The sequence below is a fragment of the Chiroxiphia lanceolata genome, chromosome 33 (assembly GCF_009829145.1).
Source record: "Chiroxiphia lanceolata isolate bChiLan1 chromosome 33, bChiLan1.pri, whole genome shotgun sequence".
Lineage (NCBI taxonomy): Eukaryota > Metazoa > Chordata > Aves > Passeriformes > Pipridae > Chiroxiphia > Chiroxiphia lanceolata.
The window spans coordinates 59,726-85,287 of NC_045669.1; the positions used below are offsets into that span (position 1 = coordinate 59,726).

At 57.2% G+C, this 25,562-nt stretch overlaps 2 protein-coding genes across 2 annotated transcripts in view; both read left to right on the plus strand.

Annotated features, from left to right (window-relative positions):
- Positions 1 to 3,345: 3,345 nt before the first annotated feature.
- LOC116779924 (PHD finger protein 7-like) lies at positions 3,346 to 6,599 on the plus strand. Its single transcript, XM_032674436.1, has 9 exons — positions 3,346 to 3,388; positions 3,486 to 3,577; positions 3,663 to 3,764; positions 3,921 to 4,045; positions 4,123 to 4,285; positions 4,373 to 4,479; positions 4,694 to 4,761; positions 5,215 to 6,341; positions 6,439 to 6,599. The coding sequence occupies exons 1-8, from the start codon at positions 3,346 to 3,348 to the stop codon at positions 6,288 to 6,290; spliced, it is 1,776 nt and encodes a 591-aa protein (XP_032530327.1). The 3' UTR covers positions 6,291 to 6,341; positions 6,439 to 6,599.
- LOC116779925 (PHD finger protein 7-like) overlaps positions 6,299 to 25,562 on the plus strand; it is a 42,811-nt gene continuing 23,547 nt past the window's right edge. The window contains exons 1-2 of the mRNA XM_032674437.1: positions 6,299 to 6,341; positions 6,489 to 6,532. Of these exons, the coding sequence (XP_032530328.1) occupies positions 6,299 to 6,341; positions 6,489 to 6,532 (87 nt within the window). The remainder of the gene's footprint in view (positions 6,342 to 6,488; positions 6,533 to 25,562) is intronic.

Below are 25,562 nucleotides of genomic sequence, written 5' to 3' on the forward strand. Positions count from 1 at the left end.
CGTGGAGATGGGAACACACACACACAGGATCAAGCAGAGTAACTTTGCTGAAGGGATTTATTGATCATTCAGGGGAAATGCCCCTGGGCTCTGAGGGAAATCAGCACGTCTTCCAGGGATGATCATCTCCTCATGGTGCTGGAGGGGGACAGGGCATGGGTGTCACCACCAGTCCTGAAAGACAGAGCCCAAAATGTCACCCCCAAAGTCCACTGAAACACAAGAGGGGCCTTGTCCTGACCCCTCTCCCTGCAGGCACTGCTCACCTCAGACATCCAGGGATGCAGCCACATCTCACCAACAGGACCCACCACCTTCTCCACCACAGGGGGCTGGGGACAAAGCAGAGTTAGAGACACACTGGGTGCAGTGGGATGTATTGGGAGCCTGGGGGAAGAAATGGGATCCTTGGGGAAGGTGCACTGGGGTATATTGGGGCAGACTGGGATGGCCGGGAGTGTCATGGCCATGTGAGGGGAGGACCCGACTCAGGCAGAACTCCTGGTACCCACCTGAACCGTCTTCAGGATCCCAACGTCCACTAAATGCAGCTGGAGAGAGACCAGGAGCCCTGACTGGTCACTGGGATGTCCCCGGTGCCAGCGAGGGATGGGGGGACCAAAGTGTCCCCCAGTTCCCAGACTGGATGCCCTCCAGTCCCCCTGGCCCACTCACCTCCCGCAGATCATTTTGGGTTCCTGCCAAGAGTGCCTGGGGAAGGAGAGCAAAGGGTTGCTCAGGACTGGCCCCTGTGGGGCTGGGGGAGGGACACGGGTGTCCCCAGCCCCCCCAGCCCATGGCTGCCCTGTCTGAGGGGGAAAATCCCTTCTGCTCCCCCCGCTCCCACTGCACCCAGTTTCACCTGCAAGCCCTGTGCCTGCAGGGCCCAGGGTGGGGATGGAGACAAGGAGAGCCAGGGGAATTCAGGGCCTGCAGGGAGGGTGGGAGGAGGTTGGGGGGGACCCAAAGATGCTGAACTGGGGGGAACTGGGGAGCCCACGGGACTGGGATTGGGGTGTTGAAGGGGCCCTGTGTGGGATGCAGGGGAGGGGAAAGGAATTCAGGTGTAGGGATATGGGGACTGCAAGGGAGAGGCTTGGTGGGGACAGGAGGAGGAGGATGGAGGAGGACAAAAACAAGGGGACTGGGAGATGGTTGGGAGTGGAGAGGGAGTCAAGGAATGGTCTTGGGAGGTACCGGGGCAGTGGCCTGGGTGAAAGGCAAAGGACTGAGGGGAAGGATGAGAGAAAAGCTTTGGGAATGATCAATGGGAGGATGTTTGGGGACCCTGGGTAGGACACAGAGCAGATGCTGGGGAGGAGATGCCTGAGGGGACCAAAAAGGATGGGATGGGAGGCCCAAGGGGTGGGATTTGGGAGCACCATTAAAAGCGCTGGAGTGGCGGCGCTCGGGCACGAGGGAGAGCCCGGGAAAAGCGTCGGGAACATTCTGGCACTGAGGGGAGCGCGGGCTCGGAACTTGGGCATCAAAATGATCGTGGGCCCGAGCGGGGGAGGGTCCTGGGCAACGCAGCGCAGGAGAGGGCGGCGAGCGGCGAGTGCCACAGGTTGGGCTTCACTGCCCTGGAGGCAAAAACTGCCCCGTGCACCATCCAGAGATTTCCCATCGACCTTTCCCCAAACCTGCCGAGTGGGACAGGACATCAGAGCTGCGCTCTGCCCAGACCCCAGGAAAGAAACCCCATCCCTTCCAACCAGCTCAGGGAAAAACATCCGGCTCCCAGCAGCTGCACAGAGGCTCCAGCACAGGAGCCTTGTCCCCCAGGCACATCTGTGGACTGTGCCCTGCCCAGAGCCCTGGGGCTGCCTGTGGAAGCCCCGAGGCTGTGGGATTTGCAAGGGGTGGCCTTTAAAGGGCTCTCCCAACCCCAAGCCTTCTACCCTTCTACGGCTCTAATCTGCGCTGCAGTGTGGTACTTACACAAGGGGCAGCTATGTCCTGTGCTGGTTTAAAATCTGCCTGCCAGCCTGAATTCAGGCAGCGAGACAAAGACCCAGCTACCGGATTTTTTTGCTATTTACTAGGTGCCTCTGTGCTCAACGCTTGAACCTGCCCAGGACTCGCTGGACGGCAGCAGAGCCTTGTGGTGCCTCAGCCACTCCTCCCAGTCCCATACCATCAGCAAACGTGCTGAGGGTGCTCTCCATCCCTTCTGCCAGGCCACTGGGCAACCGGTCAAACAAGGCTGGCCCCAGCACTGAGCCCCGCGCTCACAACCCTCTGAGCTCTGCCATTCAGCCAGGTCTCAACCCCCTTAGTGTCCACTCATCTAAGCCACACTTCCTGAACTGCCTGTGAGGGTCTTCTGGGAGGCAGGGTCAAAAGCCTTGCTGAAGTCACGGCAGACAACAGGCACTGCTCTCCCCTCATCTAGCCAGCCAATTGCTCCAGCCCAGAAGGCTAGGAGACTGGTCAAGCATGATTTTCCCTTCCTTTTATTCCACAGGCTTAGAGATGACATGCAGCATGAGCTGTTCTGTCCCCTTTCTGGGGATGGAGGTGACCGTATTGGGCCTGTCATTTCCTGGGTCCCTCTTGCTGCCCTTTTTGAAGACTGGAGTGATGTCGGCTTTCCTGCAGTCCTCAGGTTCCTCTACTGGGGAATCTGCATCCCTGATGTGCTGGCAGTGTTCCCTGTGCCAGGGGCAGGAGCAGAGATTTGCCTTGGCCAGGGCCAGAGCCCTGGAGTGGCACTGCCTGAACAGCACTTTTCGTGCAGCAGTGGCTGCCCAACAGTCCTCGGTGGCTGCCCCAGGGCCTGGCATCTGACCCTGCGCTTGCTGCAGCAGCAGCCGCCCCGGCTCTGTGGTTACCGAGGGCTCGGGACCCGCTGCGGAACCTCGGTTGCCAAGGGGCTGCCTCACACTGGGTGGTGGGGGCTGGGGCCATCCCTGCCCGTATTTCAGGTGCAGGGTGCTGATGTCACAGTGGCCACTGTGACCCGTGGGGCCAAGGGCACAAAACGGGACTCTGGGCTCGGGCCCAGTATCAGTGTTACCTGACAACGAGAGGAGAAGGAAGAGGAGGGACAGCGCTGCCCAGGGAGAGCCTCAGAGCTTGGGGCTCTTGGCCTGTGCTGCAGCTACAGCCACCTCGCCCTTCTCAGACTACAGTGAAGGAGCATTTCGACAAGACTACAGTGGATAGGAAAAAAGGAGGAGAAGGCGGACAGAGACAGGAGTCAGGGGCAGTAGGGGGGCCCTAACCCCCCGGGCTCTGCCCCTCTGTTGCAAACGCCTCTCGCTTCTTTTGCACAGACAGTGGAGGAGCACCTGGAGGAGACCTCGGTGTTCCAAGGACAGGGACTCCCTGCTGACCGTCACCATGTCACACAGGGAGGAGGAGGCCCCCAGAGGGAGGGAGCCAGGTGAGAGCAAAGTGCCCCCCTCTCAGCCTGGCAGAGGGGCTGTCGGGGCGGGCAGCACAGGTGCCATGCCCAGGGCCATTGTCTCTCTCCCCTCCAGCATGCCTGCTGTGTCAGCAATCAGAGGCTGACCTGGACATCTGTGGGGAAAAACTCTTCATACATGGGCTCTGTGCCCACGAGTTCTGCCTGGTGAGTTGCTCCATGGGTTCCCTCCACTTTTTGACAGGCAGTCCCTGCCACTCTCTCCTCATCAGTGAGTGTCATTTTCCTGCAGTTTTTTGCCACCAACTTTCCTGACCGCCCGGTTCATCGAGGAGGACTCTGGTGTCTTCCCTCATGGGAGATCCGAGCTGTAGTCTCCCTGGCGGCTCAGCAGGTGAGACCCTGACTAGAGTAGGGAGATTTGTGCCAGGCAGGGTTTGCTGGAGCTTAGCCCAAAACCCAAGCAAGAAAGCCCAGCCCTTCCAAGCAGCTCTGGGAGAAGGAGGAGGCCCTGAGGCTGCTGCTGATGGGGCTGCTCTGCTCTTTCCAGAGCTGCTGCATCTGTGGCCAGAGAGGGGCCACCATTTCCTGCTGTAGAAGAAACTGTGACCTGAGCTTCCACCTGCCCTGTGCCAAGCAGGGAGGCTGTGTCACCCAGTTCTGCAGACCATTCAGGTACCTGCTGTCCCTTCCTCACCACCACCAGGGAAGGGCCCAGCACTTCTCTCCTCACCCACCCCTTTTCCCCCCAGGGCCTTCTGCCCCACACACAGCCCAGAGCAGGCAGTGGAGGCGACACCAGAGCCAGGCACCCAATGCCTCATCTGCATGGAGCCTGTGGAGGACAGAAAGACCTTCAACACCCTGGTGTGCCCAGCCTGCAAAACCGCCTGGTTCCACAGGGACTGCATCCAAGTAGGAGTGGTTCTGTCACCCTGAGGGGCACAGCAGGGGCTCAGCAGCACCAGGGCCTCACTCTTGCTGCTTGTGTTTCTCCTGCAGGGACAGGCTCTGCATGCTGGTCGTTTCTCCTTCCAGTGCCCCCTCTGCAGAAATGATGAGGCATTTATAAGAGATATGTTCACCATGGGGATCCAAATCCCCTTGAGGTTGGTGTCCTTCTGCCTGGCTCACAACACAGGGGGTGCAAGTGCTGTGCTGTGCCAGGGCCTGCCCCAGCAGTCCTGGCCCTGCCCTGGTCCCTGAGTCCCGGGTTCAGCTTCCCACAGGAGCTGGAAATGGCACAGGGGGAAGGGCAGGGACACCCTGCACCTGCCCAATGTTGGGGCAGAGGGAGCTCATCAGTTTTCCTTTTCCCATCAGACCACCATCATGGGAGGGCTTTAATGCATTCAATGAGATGGGAGACAGACACAGGCGCTGCGATGCCAGTGAGTGCCTTTTTCCAGGAGGCAGGCACGAGGCAGAGGAGGAGGGGTAAGTTGCCAAAGCTGCATCCTGGGGCTCTGCAGGGCTTGAAGCAGAAGGACCCAGGAGAAGAGCTCAACCAGATAATCCCACGCTTTGGACACTTTGTCCTCACCTCCATGAACCCGTTTGCTTCCCCAGGCCCTGGCAATTGCTCCTGTGCTCCTCCTGTGCTGCCGAGGGCACTCACAGATGCTGCTCTGGCCTGAGGAACAGCATAACCAGCTGGGAATGTGATGGCTGTGCTGGTCTGAGGAGAGGTAACAGGCAAAGCACCCTGGTGACCGTGGGTCAGGCAGTGGGTGCCCTGGGTGGGTTTGGCGGAGCCTGTCTGCTCCAGGAGGGCTGGAGGCACTGCTCTGGCCTATCCTGCCCCAGGTCTGAGGTGGCCTTGACATTCCTGCTTCCCCTCACAGGCTCCCGAGATGAGTCAGAGCTTGCTGGTGTCAGCGTGGCCAGACAGTCAGGATTGGAGCCTTCTGATGGCTCCAGGGAACCCGAGACCGTCAGCCCCAACACAGGCAGCCTGGTGCTATCAGGGCTGTCTCCCAGTTCTGCACCACTGGAGACCATCAGCCCCAGCCCCAGCGTCCAGGTGCCATCCCCTGGATCTTCAGCAGCACAGACCAGCAACCACCGTACCAACCCCCAGGCAACATCGGAGCAGTCTCTGCAATCTCCCTCACAGGAGACGAGCAGCTCCAGCCCTGACAGTCAGGCAACATCAGGGTCATCCCAGAGCAGCTTCCCAGCAACTGAGGACAGCAGCTGCTCCAGGAGTCAGGGGCCTGACCGCCGGCAAAACCACCCCCGTCGGCAACGTCGGGCCCAAAATCCACACCTTCGGTCCAGAAGTCCCCTGGACAGGACTCATGTGCCAGCACCAAGTCCTGGGAGGCGCAGGCCCTGGCAGAGACCATCAGGGACATCCCGCAGGCGAAACCGCTCCCGCCTGCAACGTCCGACCCCAAATCCATCCAGCCGGTCCAGAAGCCGCCGTGACAGGAGCCACGTGAGAGCACCCAGTGCTGGGAGGAGCAGCCGCAGCCATGAAACATCAAGAACATCCCACACCCAAAATCGCTCCCGCCAACAACATCAGGCCCCAGATCCATCCCGCCGGTCCAGAAGTCACCCTGACAGAAACTGTGTGAGAGCACCAAGTGCTGGGAGCCGCATCCCCAGCCAGGAAGCATCAGGGACATCCCGCAGGCGAAACCGCTCCCGCCTGCAACGTCCCACCCCAAATCCATCCGGCCGGTCCAGAAGTCCCCATGGCAGGAACTGCACACCAGCACCAAGTACTGGGAGGCGAAACCCAAGGGAGACAGCTGCCAGGACTTCCCAAAGGCAACACCACTCCCGCCAGCAGCGTCGGACACCGAACTCATCCAGCAGATCCAGAAGTCGCCACGACAGGAGCCGTGTTAGAGCACCAGGTGCTGCCAGGCGCACTCACCGGTGGGACGGTGAGACAGGGACCCACCGCTGACACGTCCCATGTCACACAGGGAGGAGCAGGCCCCCAAAGGGAGAGAGCCAGGTGAGAGCAAAGTGCCCCCCTCTCAACCTGGCAGAGGGGCTGTCGGGGCGGGCAGCACAGGTGCCATGCCCGGGGCCATTGTCTCTCTCCCCTCCAGCATGCCTGCTGTGTCAGCGATCAGAGGCTGACCTGGACATCTGTGGGGAGAAAAACTTCAGATAAATGGGCTCTGTGTCCACGAGTTCTGCCTGGTGAGTTGCTCCGTGGGCTCCCTCCATTTTTTGACAGGCAGTCCCTGCCACTCTCTCCTCATCAGTGAGTCTCATTTTTTCTACAGTTTTTTTCCACCACCTTCCTCAGCACAATGATGGTCAAGTAGGACTCTGGCTTTCTCCCAAGGGATATCCTAGATGGAGTTTCCTGGGTGGCACAGAAGGTGAGAGAGCCTGACAAGAGCAGGGAGATTTGTGCCAGGCAGGGTTTGCTGGAGTTTAACCCAGACCCCAAGCAAGAAAGCCCAGCCCTTCCAAGCAGCTCTGGGAGAAGGAGGAGGCCCTGAGGCTGCTGCTGATGGGGCTGCTCTGCTCTTTCCAGAGCTGCTGCATCTGTGGCCAGAGAGGGGCCACCATTTCCTGCTGTGAAACAGACTGTGACCTGCAGGGAAGGGCAGGGACACCCTGCACCTGCCCGATGCCGGGGCAGAGGGAGCTCATCAGTTTTCCTTTTCCCATCAGACCACCATCATGGGAGGGCTTTAATGCATTCGATGAGCTGGGAGACAGACACAGGCACTGTGATGCCAGTGAGTGCCTTTTTCCAGGAGGCAGGCACGAGGCAGAGGAGGAGGGGTAAGTTGCCAAAGCTGCACCCCAAGGCTCTGCAGGGCTTGAAGCAGAAGCACCCAGGAGAAGAGCTCAGACAGATAATCCCACGCTTTGGACACTTTGTCCTCACCTCCATGAACCCGTTTGCTTCCCCAGGCCCTGGCAATTGCTCCTGTGCTCCTCCTGTGTTGCCAAGGGCACCCACAAACACTGCTGTGGCCTGAGGAACAGCATAACCAGCTGGGAATGTGATGGCTGTGCTGGTCTGGGCACAGGTAAAAGGCAAAGCACCCTGGTGACCCTGGGTCTGGTGCCCCTGGGCCTGGCAACGGGTGTCCAGGGTTGGCTTGGCTGAGCTTGTCTGCTCCAGGAGGACTGGAGACACTGCTCTGGCCTATCTTGTCCCAGGCCTGGAGTGATTTTGGGGTCCCAAGCCAGGAATTGCGGATCCCATTCCCGGCGGGACGCTCCCACCAGAATACTGGGATGCTCCCACGGGAACACCAGGATCCAGAGGGTCAGGAAGGAGGGATTTTCCCGGGATTCCCCCCTACTCGTGGTGGGCGATGAGCAGCATCATGGCCATGCCTGCCAGCAGCTGCAGCAGCGCCGGCCCCGGGCCGGAATTCCGCAGGATCTCGGGAATGACGGACACGGTGCCAGGGAGATGAAGCCGCCGGCAGTGAAGGGAAGGATCCCGGACACGGCGGCCGCCCCGGAGCCCTCGGCCAGCAGGGAACAGGTGGCACCGGCAACCGCGGCCAGGGCGGTGACCAACTGCAGACACGTGGCCTGGGACATGGATAAGGGGGTCGCTGGGAGCACTGGGAGGGACTGGGAGGGGGTTAGAGGGGTAAGAGATGGATTGGGAAGGATTGGGAGGGACTGGGAGCAGGGAACAGGCAGCGTCGGCAACTGCGGCCAGGGCCGTCACCAGCTGGAGACACATCACCTGCGAGGGGATAACGGGGTCACTGGGAGCACTGGGAGCACTGGGAGCACTGGGAGAGGGATAATGGGTTACAGGGAGGGACTGGGAGGGGGTTACAGGGATAAGAGATGGATTGGGAAGGACTGGGAGCACTGGGATCCCTCAGGCAGCAGGGAACAGATGACACCAGCGCCATCACCAGCTGGAGACACATCAGCTGGGACAGGGATAATGGGGTCACTGGGAGCACTGGGAGGGACTGGGAGAGACTGGGAGGGGAATGGGGGACACTGGGAGGGACCGGGAAGGAGTTGGAGGGAAGTGGAAGGGACTGGGAAGGGAAGGGAGTGGGAGGCACTGGAGGGACTGGGAGACACTGGGAGCAGAGTGGGAGCTCTGGGAGGGACTGGGGGGACTGGGAGGGGGTTACAGGGATAAGAGATGGATTGGGAAGGACTGGGAGCACTGGGAGGCACTGGGAGCACTGGGAGGGACTTGGGGCACTGGGAGGGAGTTACAGGGATAAGAGGTGGATTGGGAAGGAGTGGGAGGGACTGGTGGGACTGGGAGCAGGGAACAGGCGGCGCCAGCAACCACGGCCAGAGAGGTGACCAAGTGGAGACACATCAGCTGGGAGGGGATAACGGGGTCACTGGGAGGGACTGGGAGGGGGTTACAGGGATAAGAGATGGATTGGGAAGGACTGGGAGGGACTGGGAGCACTGGGATCCCTCAGCCAGCAGGGAACAGGTGGTGCCTGTGCATTGGTTTGGTTTAGAGGTTGTGCTTTGCTTTGCTTTAACAACAATTTTGACATTGTTCAAAATGTGTTTTTGCAGCAAGACCCTGTCCCTGACCCCCACGAACCTTTAACCTGTGCCAATTTGTATTAATAAAGAGTGTTATTCCTCAGACTGTTGGAGGGAGTCCTTTATAAAGGTGCTGCCAGTTTTGTCAATGCCGGAGTAACTGGTGGAAATATCCACTGAGGGGTTTTCCTTTGGCTGTGAAGTGTGAGTCCCCAAAAAAGGGCCCTGGAATTCCCCCCACCTCATTGTGGATCTGTTTGGTGGAGGGTTCCTGGGTGGAATATGGGACAGACTAGATGGGACTGACAGGGTTTTGTTTTTGCCTGGGGCACCACCAGACAAACAAATCTCCAAGAGTCGGGTGAATTCCCCTTCCCCCCGTTTCCCGACACACACGGGAATCTGCTGAGGTTGGACAAGACCAAGGTGGTGCAGCCGGGTCAGGGCAGCCCCTGGGATCGGTGCAGGCTGGGGGAGGAAGGGATGGAAGAACCTGGTGGGAGAGGGCTCTGGGGGTGCTGGTGGGTGACAAATGGGACACGAGCCAGCCCGGAAACCCCCCGTGTGCGGGGCTCATGCCGGGGGCAGGGGAGGAGGGGAATGTGCCCCTCTGCTGCCCTCAGGTGACATCCCAGAGCTGGAGGCAGCACTGCAGGTGGGGTCTCAGCTGAGTGGAGCAGAGGGGCAGAACCCCCCTCCCCTGCTGCCCACACTGTGGGATGAGCCCAGGACACGGGGGGTTGTGGGCTGTGAGCTCCCATTGCTGGCTCCCATCCTGCTTTTCATCCCCCACTATCCCCATGGCCTTGGATGCAGGGCTGCTCTCCATCCCTTCAGCCCCGAGCCTGTCCCTTGAGATCTGGGGGCATTTGACACCCACTGGCTCCTTTGATCCCCTTTCCCATCCCTCCCAGAGCCCAGGGAAGGACTGAAGGGCCTTGGCTGATTGTCCCTGGCCCTCCCCTGCCCCGACACCAAGCTGTGCTCCTTGGGGACGGTGCTTGGACAGCCCCAGTCAGACCCTGTTTCCCACTGTGCCCCCAAACCACCGGGTGCCCCAGGGGACGTGGGAACACACATGGCCACGGGAACGCAGCCGTGGATGTGGGAACACAGACACACAGACAGACACAGAGCATTTGTTTTGCTGCAGGGGTTTATTGATTATTGCAGGGAAATTGCCAGGGCACCCAGGGGATCAGGGGGGTCCTCCAGGGATGATCATCTCCTCATGCCGCTGGAGGGGGACAGGACACGGGTGTCACCACCACTTCCAGTCCTGAAAGACAGAGCCCCAAACGTCACCCCCAGTGTCCACTGGGACATGGGAGGGGCCTTGTCCCCACCCCGTCTGTCTGCAGGGAGCTGGGGCAGGAGAAGGGAATTGGATCCTGAGATCCATGTGGCCCCCAGAGCCCCTGAGCCCGGGATGCTCTGACACCTCCCCGAGCCCCTCCCTGCCCTCCCGCTGACCCTGGGGGTCTACAGAGCCCCCAGTGCAAGGCAAGGCTTGGGGGCAGCTCTGTCCAGCTGCCCCAGGACACGGAGCAGGGACAGCCCCCTGCGTGTCCCTCTGCTGTCCCCAAGCTCTGCCCACTGCAGAGGGCTCAGGGACCCCCCAGGGCCCTGCCAGGCTCCTTTGGGGGGCTGAGGACCCTCCCATATTTCTCACCTGGACATGCAGAGAGGCAACCGAGCGTCACTGGCGCTGCAGCTCCACCTGGTCAGCCACAGGGGGCTGGGGACAAAGGCAGGGTTAGAGACACACTGGGGTGAACTGGGGTAAACTGGGATGTACTGGGACACACTGGGCTGGACTGGGACACACTGGGCTGGACTGGGACACACTGGGATGCCGGGGAGGGTTGTGACCATGAGAGGGAAGGGTCTGGGATCAGCAGAACTCGGGGTACCCACCTCAGACCTCTTCACTCGATGGACATCCATGCCTCCCTGGAGAGAGAGCGTGAGGTGTCACTGGTCACTGGGGTGTCCCAAGGTCCAGGAGGGATGGGGGGACTACATTTCCCCCCATTTCCCACACTGGGGACATCCCAGCTCCAGGACTTACCCCGACACATCCACCTCCTCCTTGTCCCGCAAGTGGCTGGGGAAGGAGAGTAAAGGTTTAAGCAGGATTGGCCCCTGTGAGGCTGCGGGAGGGACACGGGTGTCCCCAGCCCCCCCAGCCCATGGTTGGCCCCAGTCTGAGGGGGAAAATCCCTTCTGCTCCCCCCAGCCCCACTGCACCCAGTTTCCCCTGGGATCCCTGTTCCTGCAGGGCCCAGGGTGGGGATGGAGACAAGGAGAGCCAGGGGAATTCAGGGCCTGCAGGGAGGGGGGAGGGAGGAGGAGGGGACCCAAAGAGGGTGAAGTGGGGGGAATTGGGGATCCCAGAGGATGGGCATTGGGGTGTGGAAGGGATGGGACTGTGGGGGATGTGGGGGAGGAGGAAGGGATTCCAGTGGAGGGGACCCAGGGAATGAAGCAGGGCTGGGGGTGGGGCAGGAGAAATGGGGAAGGGGAGAAAACTGGAAGGGACTGGGAGGGGGTTTGGGACTGAGGGGTCAAGGAAGGGGATTTCTGGACACGAGTGTCGTGGGTAATTTGACAGGGGAAGGATTAGAGGAGAAAGAAGGGAAGAAATGGTGTGGGAATGATGCCCTGTGTGTGTGTGGTGGGGTGGACTGGGGTGTGTGGGAATAGAGTGGGGGCCCTGAGGAAGGGGCCTCCCCGGTGCACACTGGGGTGGACTGGGGAGCACTGGGATGCCCTGGAGGGTGGTGGCCACCAGAGGGGAGGGTCTGGGCCCAGCACAAGCCCTGGTACCCACCGGGCCGCCGATCACGCCTGCCTGTAGAGAGACAAGGAGACGTCACTGGTCACTGGGGTGTCCCCAGTGCCAGGAAGGGATGGGGGCCCAAAGTGTCCCCCAGTTCCCACACTGGGTGCCCCCCAACTCCCGGACTTACCTCCCCACATTGGACGCCGCCGGCCTGAACGGGCTGCAGGAGGAGAGCAAAGGCTTGGTTGGGGTTGGCCTTGTGGGGCTGGGGGGACACGGGTGTCCCCACCCCCTCCAGCCCCGGCTGCCCCCCGGTCTGAGCGAGGCTCTGTGGGATTGCGGCTCCCAGGCAAGTTGGGGACACCAGTGCAGGGGGAAAGGCAAGGGATCAAGGGCAAAGCCTGGAGGAAAGGCCCTGGGAATGGGCCATGGCAGGGCATTTCCCAGTTGGTGCCACTTCAGCCTGGCCAGGCCTTGTCCCACTTGAGCCCAGTGTGGAGCTTGGGCCTGTTTGTCCTCCTTGGACTCCAGTGGGGCTTGGCCCAGTTCCACCCAGTTTGGGTTGGGCCTTTGCCTTGGCTGGGAAAGAGAGGAGATGGTGGGGAGATGCCCCAGGGGTCCAAGAGGATGGGATGGGGAGGCCCAAAAAGGTGGGATTTGGGGTCAGAAAGAGCAGGAAGGATTGGGACTGTGCCAGGAGGGAGCCGGGTGCAAGCATCCCGTGAGGAAGCGGAGCTGCAGCAGCAGGAGTTGAATTGTGGGAAGGGGAAGGGGAGAGGGAATTGTGACCGGAAGAAAGTGGCCTGGCCCGGGGCTGGGGGTGCTGGGGAGTGCTGGGGGAGCCCCTGGATTGGGAAGGGGCCCATCCCTGAGCCCATGGCCGTGGCATGGGGGCCTCACCTTGGCATCTGCCGGGGGGCTCAGCAGGATGGTGAAGAGCAGGGCCACGCTGAGCACAGCGACCTTCATCTTCCTCTGGGCCTGGGCAGCGCTGGCTGAGGCTGCACAAGGGCAGGAGCACATTTATCCCTGCCGGGACTCCTCCCTGCCCCCTCCCCGAGAGCCCCCGGGGCAAAGCCCGGCTGGGCACAGCCCCCAGCCCTGGCCACAAGCCCAGCCCTGGCACAGAGTCCATCCCGCCTGCGACACCCATCCAGCCACCTTCCCCGGCATCCCTCCAGCTTCCTACATGGGGCAGCTGCCCCTGGAAGGGCCCAGGCACCTGCGGGTGCCAAGGGGGTGGGCAGGGAGCTGAAAGCAGCTGCATACCCTGTGGGGACAATCCCACAACAACACAATCCATCCTCCAACGACCCCCAAAGCCTGATCCCCCCATGTCCTCCTGCCCATCCCTTCCCAGAGCTTTCCCTCTGGGACACCCCAGAGCTCAGCCCAGCCCCAAACCCGGTGTGTCTGAGCACAACTGTCCCTGTTCCCACTCCAGCCCCTTGGTTGAATGCAGGGCTGGCACTGACCCCCTTCTTGGGACACCAGGATCCCGGGATCGGGGAAACAGGGAACTGGGAGATAAAGGGGCTGACGGGCAATGGGCACAGCTGGGTGACTGGGATCTCCAGTCTGGGCAGGCACTGGGGAACACTGGGCAATGCTGGCCCTGGCAGACAAGGACTGGACCCAGGGAAGTGCTGGGGTGGTGGCAGTGCCCGGTTCCAGCCCATTTGCGGGCACTGCAGCCCCCAAGTGGTGCAGGCCCAGCCACGCCCTCCCCGAGCAGAGCCCAGAGGGGCAGATGCCCTTTGCTGGTCCTGCCCCTGTCCCAGCTGGGCACACCGTGTCCTCCCGCATCAGCCGGGTCCCGCTCTGCTGAGCTGGCCCAGGCAGGGGGGGCCAGGGACTGGCAGCCCAGCAGGGCTCTGGCTCCACACTGGGCTGGCCCTGGGACACAGCTGCCCCAGTGCCCCCCTCCCCAGGGATGGCCCTGCCCTGCCCTGGACCCAGTGCTGGCCCTCAGCAGGATGGCACCTTCCCGCCCCACTCTCCCTCCCTCCCCACCCGCCTCAGAGACCCCTCTGTGCTGGGACCCCCGTGGGCAGAGATCAAGGACAGGCACTGAGCGGGGGCTCCCGGCACCTGACACAGCCTCAATTCTCCACTCACCTTTGGCCACATTTCCGCAACACCTTCCATCCTTACGGGCCCCTGACCAGACACAAGAGACCATTGTGGGGCAGCTGGGAAAACATCTCAGGTCAATGACTTGAATATTTGCCTTGGATTTTCCCCAGGAGCCGGCAGTGACCTGGAAGATTTTCCTTGTGCCCCTTTCTGCTTCATGCCTCGTTTGTTGGATAATTGAGGAACGTTGACAGAGGAGGGGCCCAGGGGAGGTGAAGTCCCTCGGGGGAGCATTTACAGCCCCTGCATCCCAAGGGGATGTGATTGCCTCCACCACAGGGAATTCCATCTCATCCTGGACACCCCTTGCAATAGCAGTTTGCAAGATCTTTCTCAAAGCGATTCCTGTCCTTCCCTCTCTGCAGGAGACACCTCCAGAGGCTGAGGACTGCTGCCCCCTTCCCAATCCCGCTGTCCGTGACCTTATCCCCAGCAAGGAATCCCCAGCTGGACTCCACACCCTCCAATTCCTCACTCCTGACCCCAATATCCGACATCTTCCTTAGTGATGGAGGCGAAGGCGTGGAGGGCACCCTGAGCCCATGACACTGAGCTGAGCAGGGCAGGTGACACACCTGAGGGGCAGGATGACATCCAGGGGGACCTGGACAAGCCAGAGAAATGGTCCCAGAGTGTGGGGAGAGAGATAAGACTAAAAGTTAACATAGAGGAGGAATTAAAGAGGAAAACCAGCTGCTGCTTCCCGGACAGCAAAGAGACTCCAGCTGCCTCTTCCCAGCTGGGATAAGGTCACGATGTCCCACAAAGCTCCCCAGGCACCCAGAAACAATTGTAGCACTTCTCAGTAGAAACCCTCAAACTCCTCCTGAACCTAAAGAAAGAGCATAAAAGAGGGTTGGAAATGGGGAAAGAGTTGGAGGGACATTTCCACTGAAACTTCTGGGATCAACGGAGGGGTTGAACCTGCCTTCCTCCCCCTCAGGGACGCCTGTGCTGGGTGGGAAGTGCCAGCTTTGCATGTTAGTCACTGCGTGGAAGGACTAGAGCTGACTTTTGGTTCCTAATGTATTTGTGGACTGGTTTGGTTTAGAGGTTCTGCTTTGCTTTGCTTTAACAACAATTTGGACATTGTTTGAAGTGTGTTTTTGCAGCCAGACCCTGTCCCTGACCACCACGAACCTTTAACCTGTGCCAATTTGTATTAATAAAGAGTGTTATTCCCCAGACTGTTGGAGGGAGTCCTTTATAAAGGTGCTGCCAGTTTTGTCAATGCCGGAGTAACTGGTGGAAATATCCACTGAGGGGTTTTCCTTTGGCTGTGACGTGTCAATCCCTGAAAAAGGGCCCTGGAATTCCCCCACCTCATTGTGGATCTGTTTGGTGGAGGGTTCCTGGGTGGAATATGGGACAGACTAGATGGGACTGACAGGGTTTTGTTTTTTGCCTGGGGCACCACCAGACAAACAATCTCCAAGAGTCGGGTGAATTCCCCTTCCCCCCGTTTCCCGGCACACACGGGAATCTGCTGAGGTTGGACAAGACCAAGGTGGTGCAGTCAGGTCAGGGCAACCCCCGGGATCGGTGCAGGCTGGGGGAGGAAGGGATGGAAGAACCTGGTGGGAGAGGGCTCTGGGGGTGCTGGTGGGTGACAAATGGGACACGAGCCAGCCCAGAAACCCCCCGTGTGCGGGGTTCATCCCGGGGGCAGGGGAGGAGGGGAATGTGCCCCTCTGCTGCCCTCAGGTGAGACCCCACCTGCAGTGCTGCCTCCAGCTTGGGGGGGGCCCAGATCAGGAGGAATGGACCTGTTGGAGTGGATCCAGAGGAGGCCACAAAGGTGCTCTGAGGGCTGGAGCCCCTCTACTCTGGGGACAGGTTGGGACAATTGGGATTGTTCAACCTGGAGAAGAGAAGGCACCAGAGAGGCCTTAGAGCCCCTTCCAGTGACTCGAGGGGCTCCCAGAGATCTGCCGAGGGATTTTGGACAAGGACCTGTAGTGATGGGAGAAGGGGGAATGGCTTCCCACTGACAGAGGGCAGGCTTAGGGGGATATTGGGAAGAAAGTTTTCCCTGTGAGGGGGGAGGCCCTGGCACAGGTTGCCCTGAGAAGCTGTGGTTGCCCCATCCCTGGAAGTGTCCAAGGCCAGACTGGACGGGGCTTTGAGTAACCTGGGCTAGTGGAAGGTGTCCCTGCCCACAGCAGGGGGTGACACGGGATGACATTTAAGGTCCCTTCCCACTCAAACTAGTCCATGATTCCATGATTCTGTGCTGAGACAAGTCTCTGTTGTGGGCGGGACTGTCAACCAGTCCATTATCCCAGTGAAAAACCAGGACAACAGGACAGAGACCTCCTGCTGAGTTTCATTCCCTCCAACCTCATGTAGCTACTGAGGGACTCTGGGAAGTCGAGGACATGAGGATGTCACAGAGAAGGATGTGATGTCACAGGGATGATGTGACGTCAGAGAGGAGGATGAGATGTCACAGACAGGATGTGATGTCCCCAGGGAGAATGTATTCTCATGGAGGATGTGATGTCACAGAAAGGATGTGAAGGATGTGAAGTCACAGAGGAGGATGTGATGTCATAGAGGATGGATGTGATCTCACAAGATGAATGTGATGTCACTTGAAAAATGTGATGTCTCAGAGGAGAATGTGATGTCTCAGAGGAGGATGTGATGTCACAGATGAGGATGTGATGTCACTGAAGAGGACGTGATGTCACAGCAAGAATGTGAAGGATGTGATGTCACAGGGAGGATATAAAGGATGTGATGTCACAGAGGAGAACGTGATGTCACAGTGGAGGTTGTGATGTCACAGGGACAATGTGATGTCAGAGAGAGGATGTGATGTATCGGATGATGATTTGATGTCACAGGAAGGATATGAAGGATGTGATGTCACAGAGGAGGATGTGAGCACAGCAGACATGGGATGTCATATGCCAGATGTTACGTCATATAGGACCCTTGATGTCACAAGAGGAGCTGTGATGTCTTGGGGAGGATGTGATGTCACAGGGGAGATGTGATGTCACAGGAAGGATGTGATGTCATAGAGGAAGAGTTGATGTCACTGGGATAATGTGATGTCATAGGAAGGATGTGAATGATGTGATGTCAGAGAAGAGGATGTGATGTCACGGGGAGGAGGTGATGTCACGGGTAGGAGGAGATGTCACAGAGGAGGATGTGATGTCGCAGGAAGGATATGAAGGATGTGATGTCACGGGGAGAACGTGATGTCACAGTGGAGGATGTGATGTCACAGTAAGGATGTGAAGGATGTGATGTCACAGGAAAAATGTCATAGAACAGATGTTTTGTCATTGGGGACCCTTGATGTCACAAGAGAAGCTGTGATGTCTTGGGGAGGATGTGATGTCACAGGGGAGATGTGATGACACAGGATGGATGTGATGTCATAGAGGAGGATGTGATGTCACAGGGAATATGTGATTTCATGGGAAGGATGAGAATGATGTGATGTCACAGAGGAGGATGTGATGTCGCAGGAAGGTTGTGAAGGATGTGATGTCACAGAGCAAGACGTGATGACAAAGGGGAGCTGGGATGTCATAGCAGATATATGTTGTCACAAGGACAATGTGATGTCACAGGAAGTATGTGATGTCGCAGAGGAGGATGTGATGTCATGGGGAGGATGTGATATCCCAAAGGAATATGTGATGTCACAGGGAGGATGTGATGGCCCAGAGGAGGATGTGATGGTGCAGGAAGGTTGTCAAGGATGTCATGTCACACTGGAGGATGTGATGTCACAGGAAGGATGTTAAAGATGGGATGTCACAGGGAGGATGTGATGTCACAGGGGAGGATGTCATGTCACACTGGAGGATGTGATGTCGCAGGAAGGATGTTAAAGATGGGATGTCACAGGGGAGCTGGGACGTCATAGGAGATATATGTGATGTCACAGAAAGTATGTGATGTCACAGGAGGATGTGAAGTCATGGGGAGGATGGGATATCCCAGGGAGGATGTGATGTCACAGAGGAGAATGTGATGTCACAGGAAGAATGTGAAGGATGTCGTCATAAAGGAGGATGTGATATCACAGGAAGGATGAGATGTCCCAGGGAGAACGTGAAGGCACAGGGGAGGATGTGATGTCACTGGAACGATGTGATGTCCCAGAGGAGGATGTTATGTCACAGGAAGGATGTAAAGGATGTGATTTCAGATGAAGGTTGTGATGCCAAAGCGTGGATGTGATGTCACTGAGAAGGATGTGAGGTCACAGGAAGATTGTGATGTCGCAGTGGAGGCTGTGATGTCACAGAGGCCTATGTGATGTCACAGGGAGAATATGAAGGATGTGATGTCACAGGGAGGATGTGATGTCACAGTGGAGGATTTGATGTCACAGGGAGGATGTGATGTCACAGTGGAGGATTTGATGTCACAGGGAGGATGTGATGTCAAAAGGGAAGATGTGAGGTCCCGTTGAGGATGTGAGGTCACAGAGGAGGATGTGATGCCACAGAAGGGGATGTGAAGGATGTGATGTAACAGAGAAAAAAGTGATGTCACGGGTAGGATGTCATATGATAGATGTTACGTCATCGCGGACCCTTGATGTCACAAGAGGCTTTGTGATGTTATGGGGAGGTTGAAATGTCACAGGAGAGATGCGATGTCACAGGAAGGATGTGATGCCACAGGGATGATGTGATATCATAGGAAGGATGAGAATGATGTGATGTCTGAGAGGAGGATGTGATGTCACAGGAAGGATGTGATGTCACAGAGGAGGATGTGTCATAACAGGGAGGATATGATGTCACAGGGAGGATATGAAGGATGTGATATCAAAGGGAGGATGTGATGTCACAGAGGCGGATGTGATGTCACAAGGAGACATGAAGGATGTGATGTCAGCAGAAGGATGTGATGTCACATGAAGGATATGATGTCACAGGGGAGGATGTGTTATCACAGAAGAGGATGTGATGTAAAAGGGAGGATATGATGTCACAGGGAGGATATGAAGGATGTGATGTCACAGAAAGGATGTGATGCCAAATAGAAGGACGTGACATCACAGAGAAGGACTTGATGTCACTGGGAGGACGGTACGTCACAGGGGAGGATAAGACTGACAGAAAGGATGTGATTTCCGAAACGAAGATGTGATGTCAAAGTAAGGATGTGATGTCACAGAAGAGTATGTGATGACACAGAGAAGGATGAGATGACAGAGGAGGATAGGATTTCAGAGGAAGGCTGTGATGTCACAGAGGAGGACGTGATGTCACAGGGATGATGTGATGTCAGAGAGGAGGATGAGATGTCTCAGAGAGGATGTGATGTCACAGCAAGAATGTGAAGGATGAGATGTCACAGAGGAGGATGTGATGTCGCAGGAAGGTTGTGAAGGATGTGATGTCACAGAGCAAGACGTGATGTCAAAGGGGAGCTGGGATGTCATAGCAGATGCATGTTGCCACAGGGACAATGTGATGTCACAGGAAGTATGTGAGGTCGCAGAGGAGGATGTGATGTCATGGGGAGAATGTGTCATCCCAAAGGAATATGTGATGTCACAGGGAGGATGTGATGTCACAGAGGAGGATGTGATGTCACAAAGGAGAATGTGATGTCACGGGGAGGATGTGAAGGATGTCGTCACAAAGGAGGATGTGATATCACAGGAAGGATGAGATGTAACAGGGAGAATATGACGTCACAGGGGAGGATGTGATGTCACAGGAAGGATGTAAAGGATGTGATTTCAGACAAAGGTTGTGATGCCAAAACGTGGATGTGATGTCACTGAGAAGGATGTGATGACACAGGAAGATTGTGATGTCAGAGTGGAGGTTGTGATGTCACAGAGGCCTATGTGATGTCACAGGGAGAATATGAAGGATGTGATGTCACAGGGAGGATGTGATGTCACAGAGGAGGATGTGATGTCACCAGAAGGATGTGAAGGGTTTGATGTCACAAAGAAGGATGTGAGGTCATCGAGGAGGATGTGAAAGATGTGATGTCACGGAGGAGGATGTGATATCACAGGGAGGATATGATGTCACAGGGAGGATATGAAGGATGTGATATCAAAGAGAGGATGTGATGTCACAGAGGAGGATAAGATGCCACAAGGAGACATGACGGATGTGATGTCACCGGAAGGAAGTGAAGTCACAGAGAAGATGTGATGTCACAGGGGAGGATGTGACATCACAGAGGAGGATGTGATGTAACAGGGAGGACATGATGCCACAGGGAGGATCTGAAGGATGTGATATTAAAGGGAGGATGTGATGTCACAATGGAGGATGGGATGCCACAGAAAGGATGTGATGTCAAATGGAAGGACGTGACATCACAGAAAAGGATGTGATGTCACTGGGAGGACGGTACATCACATGGGAGGACCAGATTGACAGGAAGGATGTGATTTCAGAAATGAGGATGTGATGTCAAAGGAAGGATGTGATGACACAGAGGAGGATGAGATGACAGAGGAGGATGTGATGTCACAGGAAGGCTGTCATGTCACAGAGGAAGATGTGATGTCACAGGGACGATGGGACATCAGAGAGGAGGATGAGATGTCACAGAGAGGATGTGATGTCACAGAGGAGGACATGATGTCACAGGGATGATGGGATGTCGCAGAAGAGGGTGGGATGTCAGAGGGACGATGTGAGGTCACAGAGGAGGATGTGATGTCACATGGAGGATGTGATGTCACAGAGGAGAACGTGATGTCACAGGGGAGACTGTGATGTCACAGGAAGCATATGAAGGATGTGATGTCACATGGAAAAAGGGAGCTGGGACATAAAGGGGCTCACGAGCAATAGGCACAGCTGGGTGACTGGGATCTCCAGTCTGGGCAGGCACTGGGGAGCACTGGGCAATGCTGGCCCTGGCACACAAGGACTGGACCCAGGGAAGTGCTGAGGTGGTGGCAGTGCCCGGTTCCAGCCCATTTGCGGGCACTGCAGCCCCCAAGTGGTGCAGGCCCAGCCACGCCCTCCCCGAGCAGAACCCAGAGGGGCAGATCCCATTTGCTGGCCCTGCCCCTGTCTCAGCTGGGCACACCGTGTCCTCCCGCATCAGCCGGGTCCCGCTCTGCTGAGCTGGCCCAGGCAGGGGGGGCCAGGGACTGGCAGCCCAGCAGGGCTCTGGCTCCACACTGGACTGACCCTGGGACACAGCTGCCCCAGTGCCCCTGTCCCCAGGGATGGCCCTGCCCTGCCCTGGGCCCAGCGCTGGCCCTCAGCAGGATGGCACCTTCCCGCCCCACTCTCCCTCCCTCCCCACCCGCCTCAGAGGCCCCTCTGTGCTTTGACCCCCGTGGGCAGAGATCAAGGACAGGCACAGAGCGGGGGCTCCCGGCACCTGACACAGCCTCAATTCTCCACTCACCTTTGGCCACATTTCCGCAACACCTTCCATCCTTACGGGCCCCTGACCAGACACAAGAGACCATTGTGGGGCAGCTGGGAAAACATCTCAGGTCAATGACTTGACTCTTTGCCTTGGATTTTCCCCAGGAACCGGCAGTGACCTGGAAGATTTCCCTTGTGCCCCTTTCTGCTTGGTGCCTCGTTTGTTGGATAATTGAGGAACGTTGACTGAGGAGGGGCCCAGGGGAGGTGAAGCCGCTCAAGAAGGAGACATTTACAGCCCCTCAACACCAATGATCCCACTCTGCACCATCCAAATTGTGGGAGTAGCAGCTCATTGGAAGAGGGGAATGTCCCCAGTTTGGTGTTTGAGAGAGAGATGGACGAGAGACGTGAGCAGGGTGCCTGAGGTGCAGCTGATGCCCCCTGGACTGTCTCCTTCCTCCCCCCTGAGCAGGGTTGGGAGCCCCTGGGGAAATTCCTCTTGTTCCTGCAGTCCCTTCTGTGGAATTTTTCCCACCCTCTGGTTCCAAACGGATTTGGGGCCTGGTCGTTCTCCTCAGGGAGGTGTTGTGGTGACTCACAGAGGGAAAGGGAAGGAGAAAAGGGGGCCCTGTCCTCCCCACATTTATGTCTCCCTTCCCAAGTTCCCGGTGCCCTCGGCTTCCCAGAGTCCCTCAGTAGCTGCACGAGGGGGGAACAGGACCAGACTCAGCAGGAGGTCTCTGTCCTGTTGTCCTGGTTTTGACTGGGATAATGGACTGGTTTACAGCCACTGCCCACAACAGGGACTTGTCTCAGCACAGAATCATGGAATCATGGACTGGTTTGGGTGGGAAGGGACCTTAAAGCTCATCCCGTGCCACCCCCTGCCATGGGCAGGGACACCTTCCACTAGCCCAGGTTGCTCCAAGCCCCGTCCATCCTGACCTTGGACACTTCCAGGGATCCAGGGGCAGCCACAGCTTCTCAGGGTAACCTGTGCCAGGGCCTCCCCCCTCACAGGGAAAACTTTCTTCCCAATATCCCCCTAAACCTGCCCTCTGTCAGTGGGAAGCCATTCCCACTTCTCCCATCACTACAGGTCCTTGTCCAAAATCCCTCTGCAGCTCTCTGGGAGCCCCTCTAGGCACTGGAAGGGGCTCTAAGGTCTCTCTGGAGCCTTCTCTTCTCCAGGTTGAACAATCCCAATTGTCCCAACCTGTCCCCAGAGCAGAGGGGTTCCAGCCCTCAGAGCATCTTTGTGGCCTCCTCTGGATCCACTCCAACAGGTCCATTCCTCCTGATCTGGGTCCCCTGAGCTGGAGGCAGCACTGCAGGTGGGGTCTCACCTGAGGGCAGCAGAGGGGCACATTCCCATCCAGTCTGTCCCATATTCCACCCAGGAACCCTCCACCAAACAGATCCACAATGAGGTGGGGGGAATTCCAGGGCCCTTTTTCAGGGATTGACACGTCACAGCCAAAGGAAAACCCCTCAGTGGATATTTCCACCAGTTACTCCGGCATTGACAAAACTGGCAGCACCTTTATAAAGGACTCCCTCCAACAGTCTGGGGAATAACACTCTTTATTAATACAAATTGGCACAGGTTAAAGGTTCGTGGTGGTCAGGGACAGGGTCTGGCTGCAAAAACACACTTCAAACAATGTCCAAATTGTTGTTAAAGCAAAGCAAAGCACAACCTCTAAACCAAACCAATCCACAAATACATTAGGAAGCAAAAGTCAGCTCTAGTCCTTCCACGCAGTGACTAACATGCAGAGCTGACACTTCCCACCCAGCACAGGTGTCCCTGAGGGGGAGGAAGGCAGGTTCAACCCCTCCGTTGATCCCAGAAGTTTCAGTGGAAATGTCCCTCCAATTCTTTCCCCATTTCCAACTCTCTTTTAAGCTCTTTCTTTAGGTTCAGGAGGAGTTTGAGGGTTTCTACTGAGAAGTGCTACAATTGTTTCTGGGTGCCTGGGGAGCTTTGTGGGACATCGTGACCTTATCCCAGCTGGGAAGTGACAGCTGGAGTCTCTTTGCTGTCCGGGAAGCAGCAGCTGGTTTTCCTCTCTAATTCCTATTCTATGTTAACTTTTAGCCTTATCTCTCTCTCCACACTCTGGGACCATTTCTCTGGCTTATCCAGGTCCCCCTGGATGCCATCCTGTCCCCCAGGTGTGTCACCTGCCCCGCTCAGCTCAGTGTCACTGGCTCAGGGTGCCCTCCATGCCTTGGCCTCCAACATTAAGGAAGATGTCGGATATTGGGGTCAGGAGTGAGGAATTGGAGGGTGTGGAGTCCAGCTGGTAATTCCTTGACAGGGATATGGGCAGGGACAGCGGGATTGGGAAGGGGGCAGCAGTCCTCAGCCTCTGGAGGTGTCTCCTGCAGAGAGGGAAGGACAGGAATGGCTTTGAGAAAGATCTTGCAAACTGCTATTGCAAGAGGTGTCCAGGATGAGATGGAATTCCCTGTGGGGGAGGCAATCACATCCCCTTGGGGTGCAGGGGCTGTAAATGCTCCCCCTGAGCGGCTTCACCTCCCCTGGACCCCTCCTCTGTCAACGTTCCTCAATTATCCAACAAACGAGGCACCAAGCAGAAAGGGGCACAAGGAAAATCTTCCAGGTCACTGCCGGCTCCTGGGGAAAATCCAAGGCAAAGAGTCAAGTCATTGACCTGAGATGTTTTCCCAGCTACCCCACAATGGTCTCTTGTGTCTGGTCAGGGGCCCGTAAGGATGGAAGGTGTTGCGGAAATGTGGCCAAAGGTGAGTGGAGAATTGAGGCTGTGTCAGGTGCCGGGAGCCCCCGCTCAGTGCCTGTCCTTGATCTCTGCCCATATGTCATATGAGGGATATGGCATCATAGAGGAACTGTGATGTCACAGAAGAGGAGGCGATGTCACAGAGGAGGATGTGATGTCATAGGAGAGATGTGGTGTCACAGAAGAGGATGTGATGTCAGAGGAAGGATCTGATGTCACAGAGGAGGTTTTGATGTCATATCATGGATGTTATGCCACAGAGGAGGATGTGATGTCACAGTGGAGGATGTGATGTCATAGGAGAGATATGATGTCCTACGATGGATGCGACGTCATAGAGGAGCTGTGATGTCACCGGAAGGATGTGATGCACAGAGGAGGATGCGATGTCATAGAGGAGGATATGATTCCACAGAGGAGTTTGTGATGTCACAGCACGGATGTGATGTCACATTGGAGGATGTGACGTCACAGGAGAGATATGATGTCATCTGATGGATACGACATCATATCCTGTGACGTCACATCCTCCACTGTCGCATCAAAGAGGACATCATAGAGGAGCTGTAGTATCACAGAGAGGATATGATTTCACAGAGGAAGGACGAGATGCCACGTGGGAGGATGTGATGTCACAGAAAGGATGTGATGTCATAGAGGAAGATGTGACGTCACAGGAGAGATATGATGTCATATGATGGATGAGACTTCATAGAGGAGCTGTGATGTCACAGGGAGGATGTGATGTCACAGAGGCAGGATGAGATGTCACGGGGGATGCTGGAGTAACTCACGGAAATATCCACTGAGGGGTTTTCCTTTGGGTGTGTTGTGTCAGTCCCCGAAAAAGGGCCCTGGAATTCCCCCCACCTCATTGTGGATCTGTTTGGTGGAGGGTTCCTGATGGGGATATGAGACAGACTCGATGGGACTGACAGGGTTTTGTTTTTCCCTGGGGAACGACCAGAGAAACAAATCTCCAAGAGTCGGGTGAATTCCCCTTCCCCCCGTTTCCCAGCACACACGGGAATCTGCTGAGGTTGGACAACACCAAGGTGGTACAGACCTGTAGTGATGGGAGAAGGGGGAATGGCTTCCCACAGACAGAGGGCAGGTTTAGGGGGATATTGGGAAGAAAGTTTTCCCTGTGAGGGGGGAGGCCCTGGCACAGGTTGCCCTGAGAAACTGTGGCTGCCCCATCCCTGGAAGTGCCCAAGGCCAGGCCGGACGGGGCTTGGAGCAACCTGGGCTAGTGGAAGGTGTCCCTGCCCATGGCAGGGGGTGGCACAGGATGAGCTTTAAGGTCCCTTCCCACCCAAACCAGTCCATGATTCCATGATTCATTGACCTGAGATGTTTTCCCAGCTGCCCCACAATGGTCTCTTGTGTCTGGTCAGGGGCCCGTAAGGATGGAAGGTGTTGCGGAAATGTGGCCAAAGGTCAGTGGAGAATTGAGGCTGTGTCAGGTGCCGGGAGCCCCTGCTCAGTGCCTGTCCTTGATCTCTGCCCACGGGGGTCCCAGCACAGAGGGGCCTCTGAGGCGGGTGGGGAGGGAGGGAGAGTGGGGCGGGAAGGTGCCATCCTGCTGAGGGGCAGCGCTGGGCCCAGAGATATGATATCATATGAGGGATGTGATGTCACAGAGGAGGATGTGATGGCACAGGAATGATGTGATGTAACTGATGCCT

Excerpts from the sequence above, each read along its gene's own strand:
- LOC116779924 (XM_032674436.1), top strand. The coding sequence starts at position 3,346 with ATGTCACACAGGGAGGAGGAGGCCCCCAGAGGGAGGGAGCCAG. Across the intron at positions 3,389-3,485 it reads CCCCAGAGGGAGGGAGCCAG|CATGCCTGCTGTGTCAGCAA; the intron begins GTGAGAGCAAAG and ends TCTCCCCTCCAG. Across the intron at positions 3,578-3,662 it reads GTGCCCACGAGTTCTGCCTG|TTTTTTGCCACCAACTTTCC; the intron begins GTGAGTTGCTCC and ends ATTTTCCTGCAG.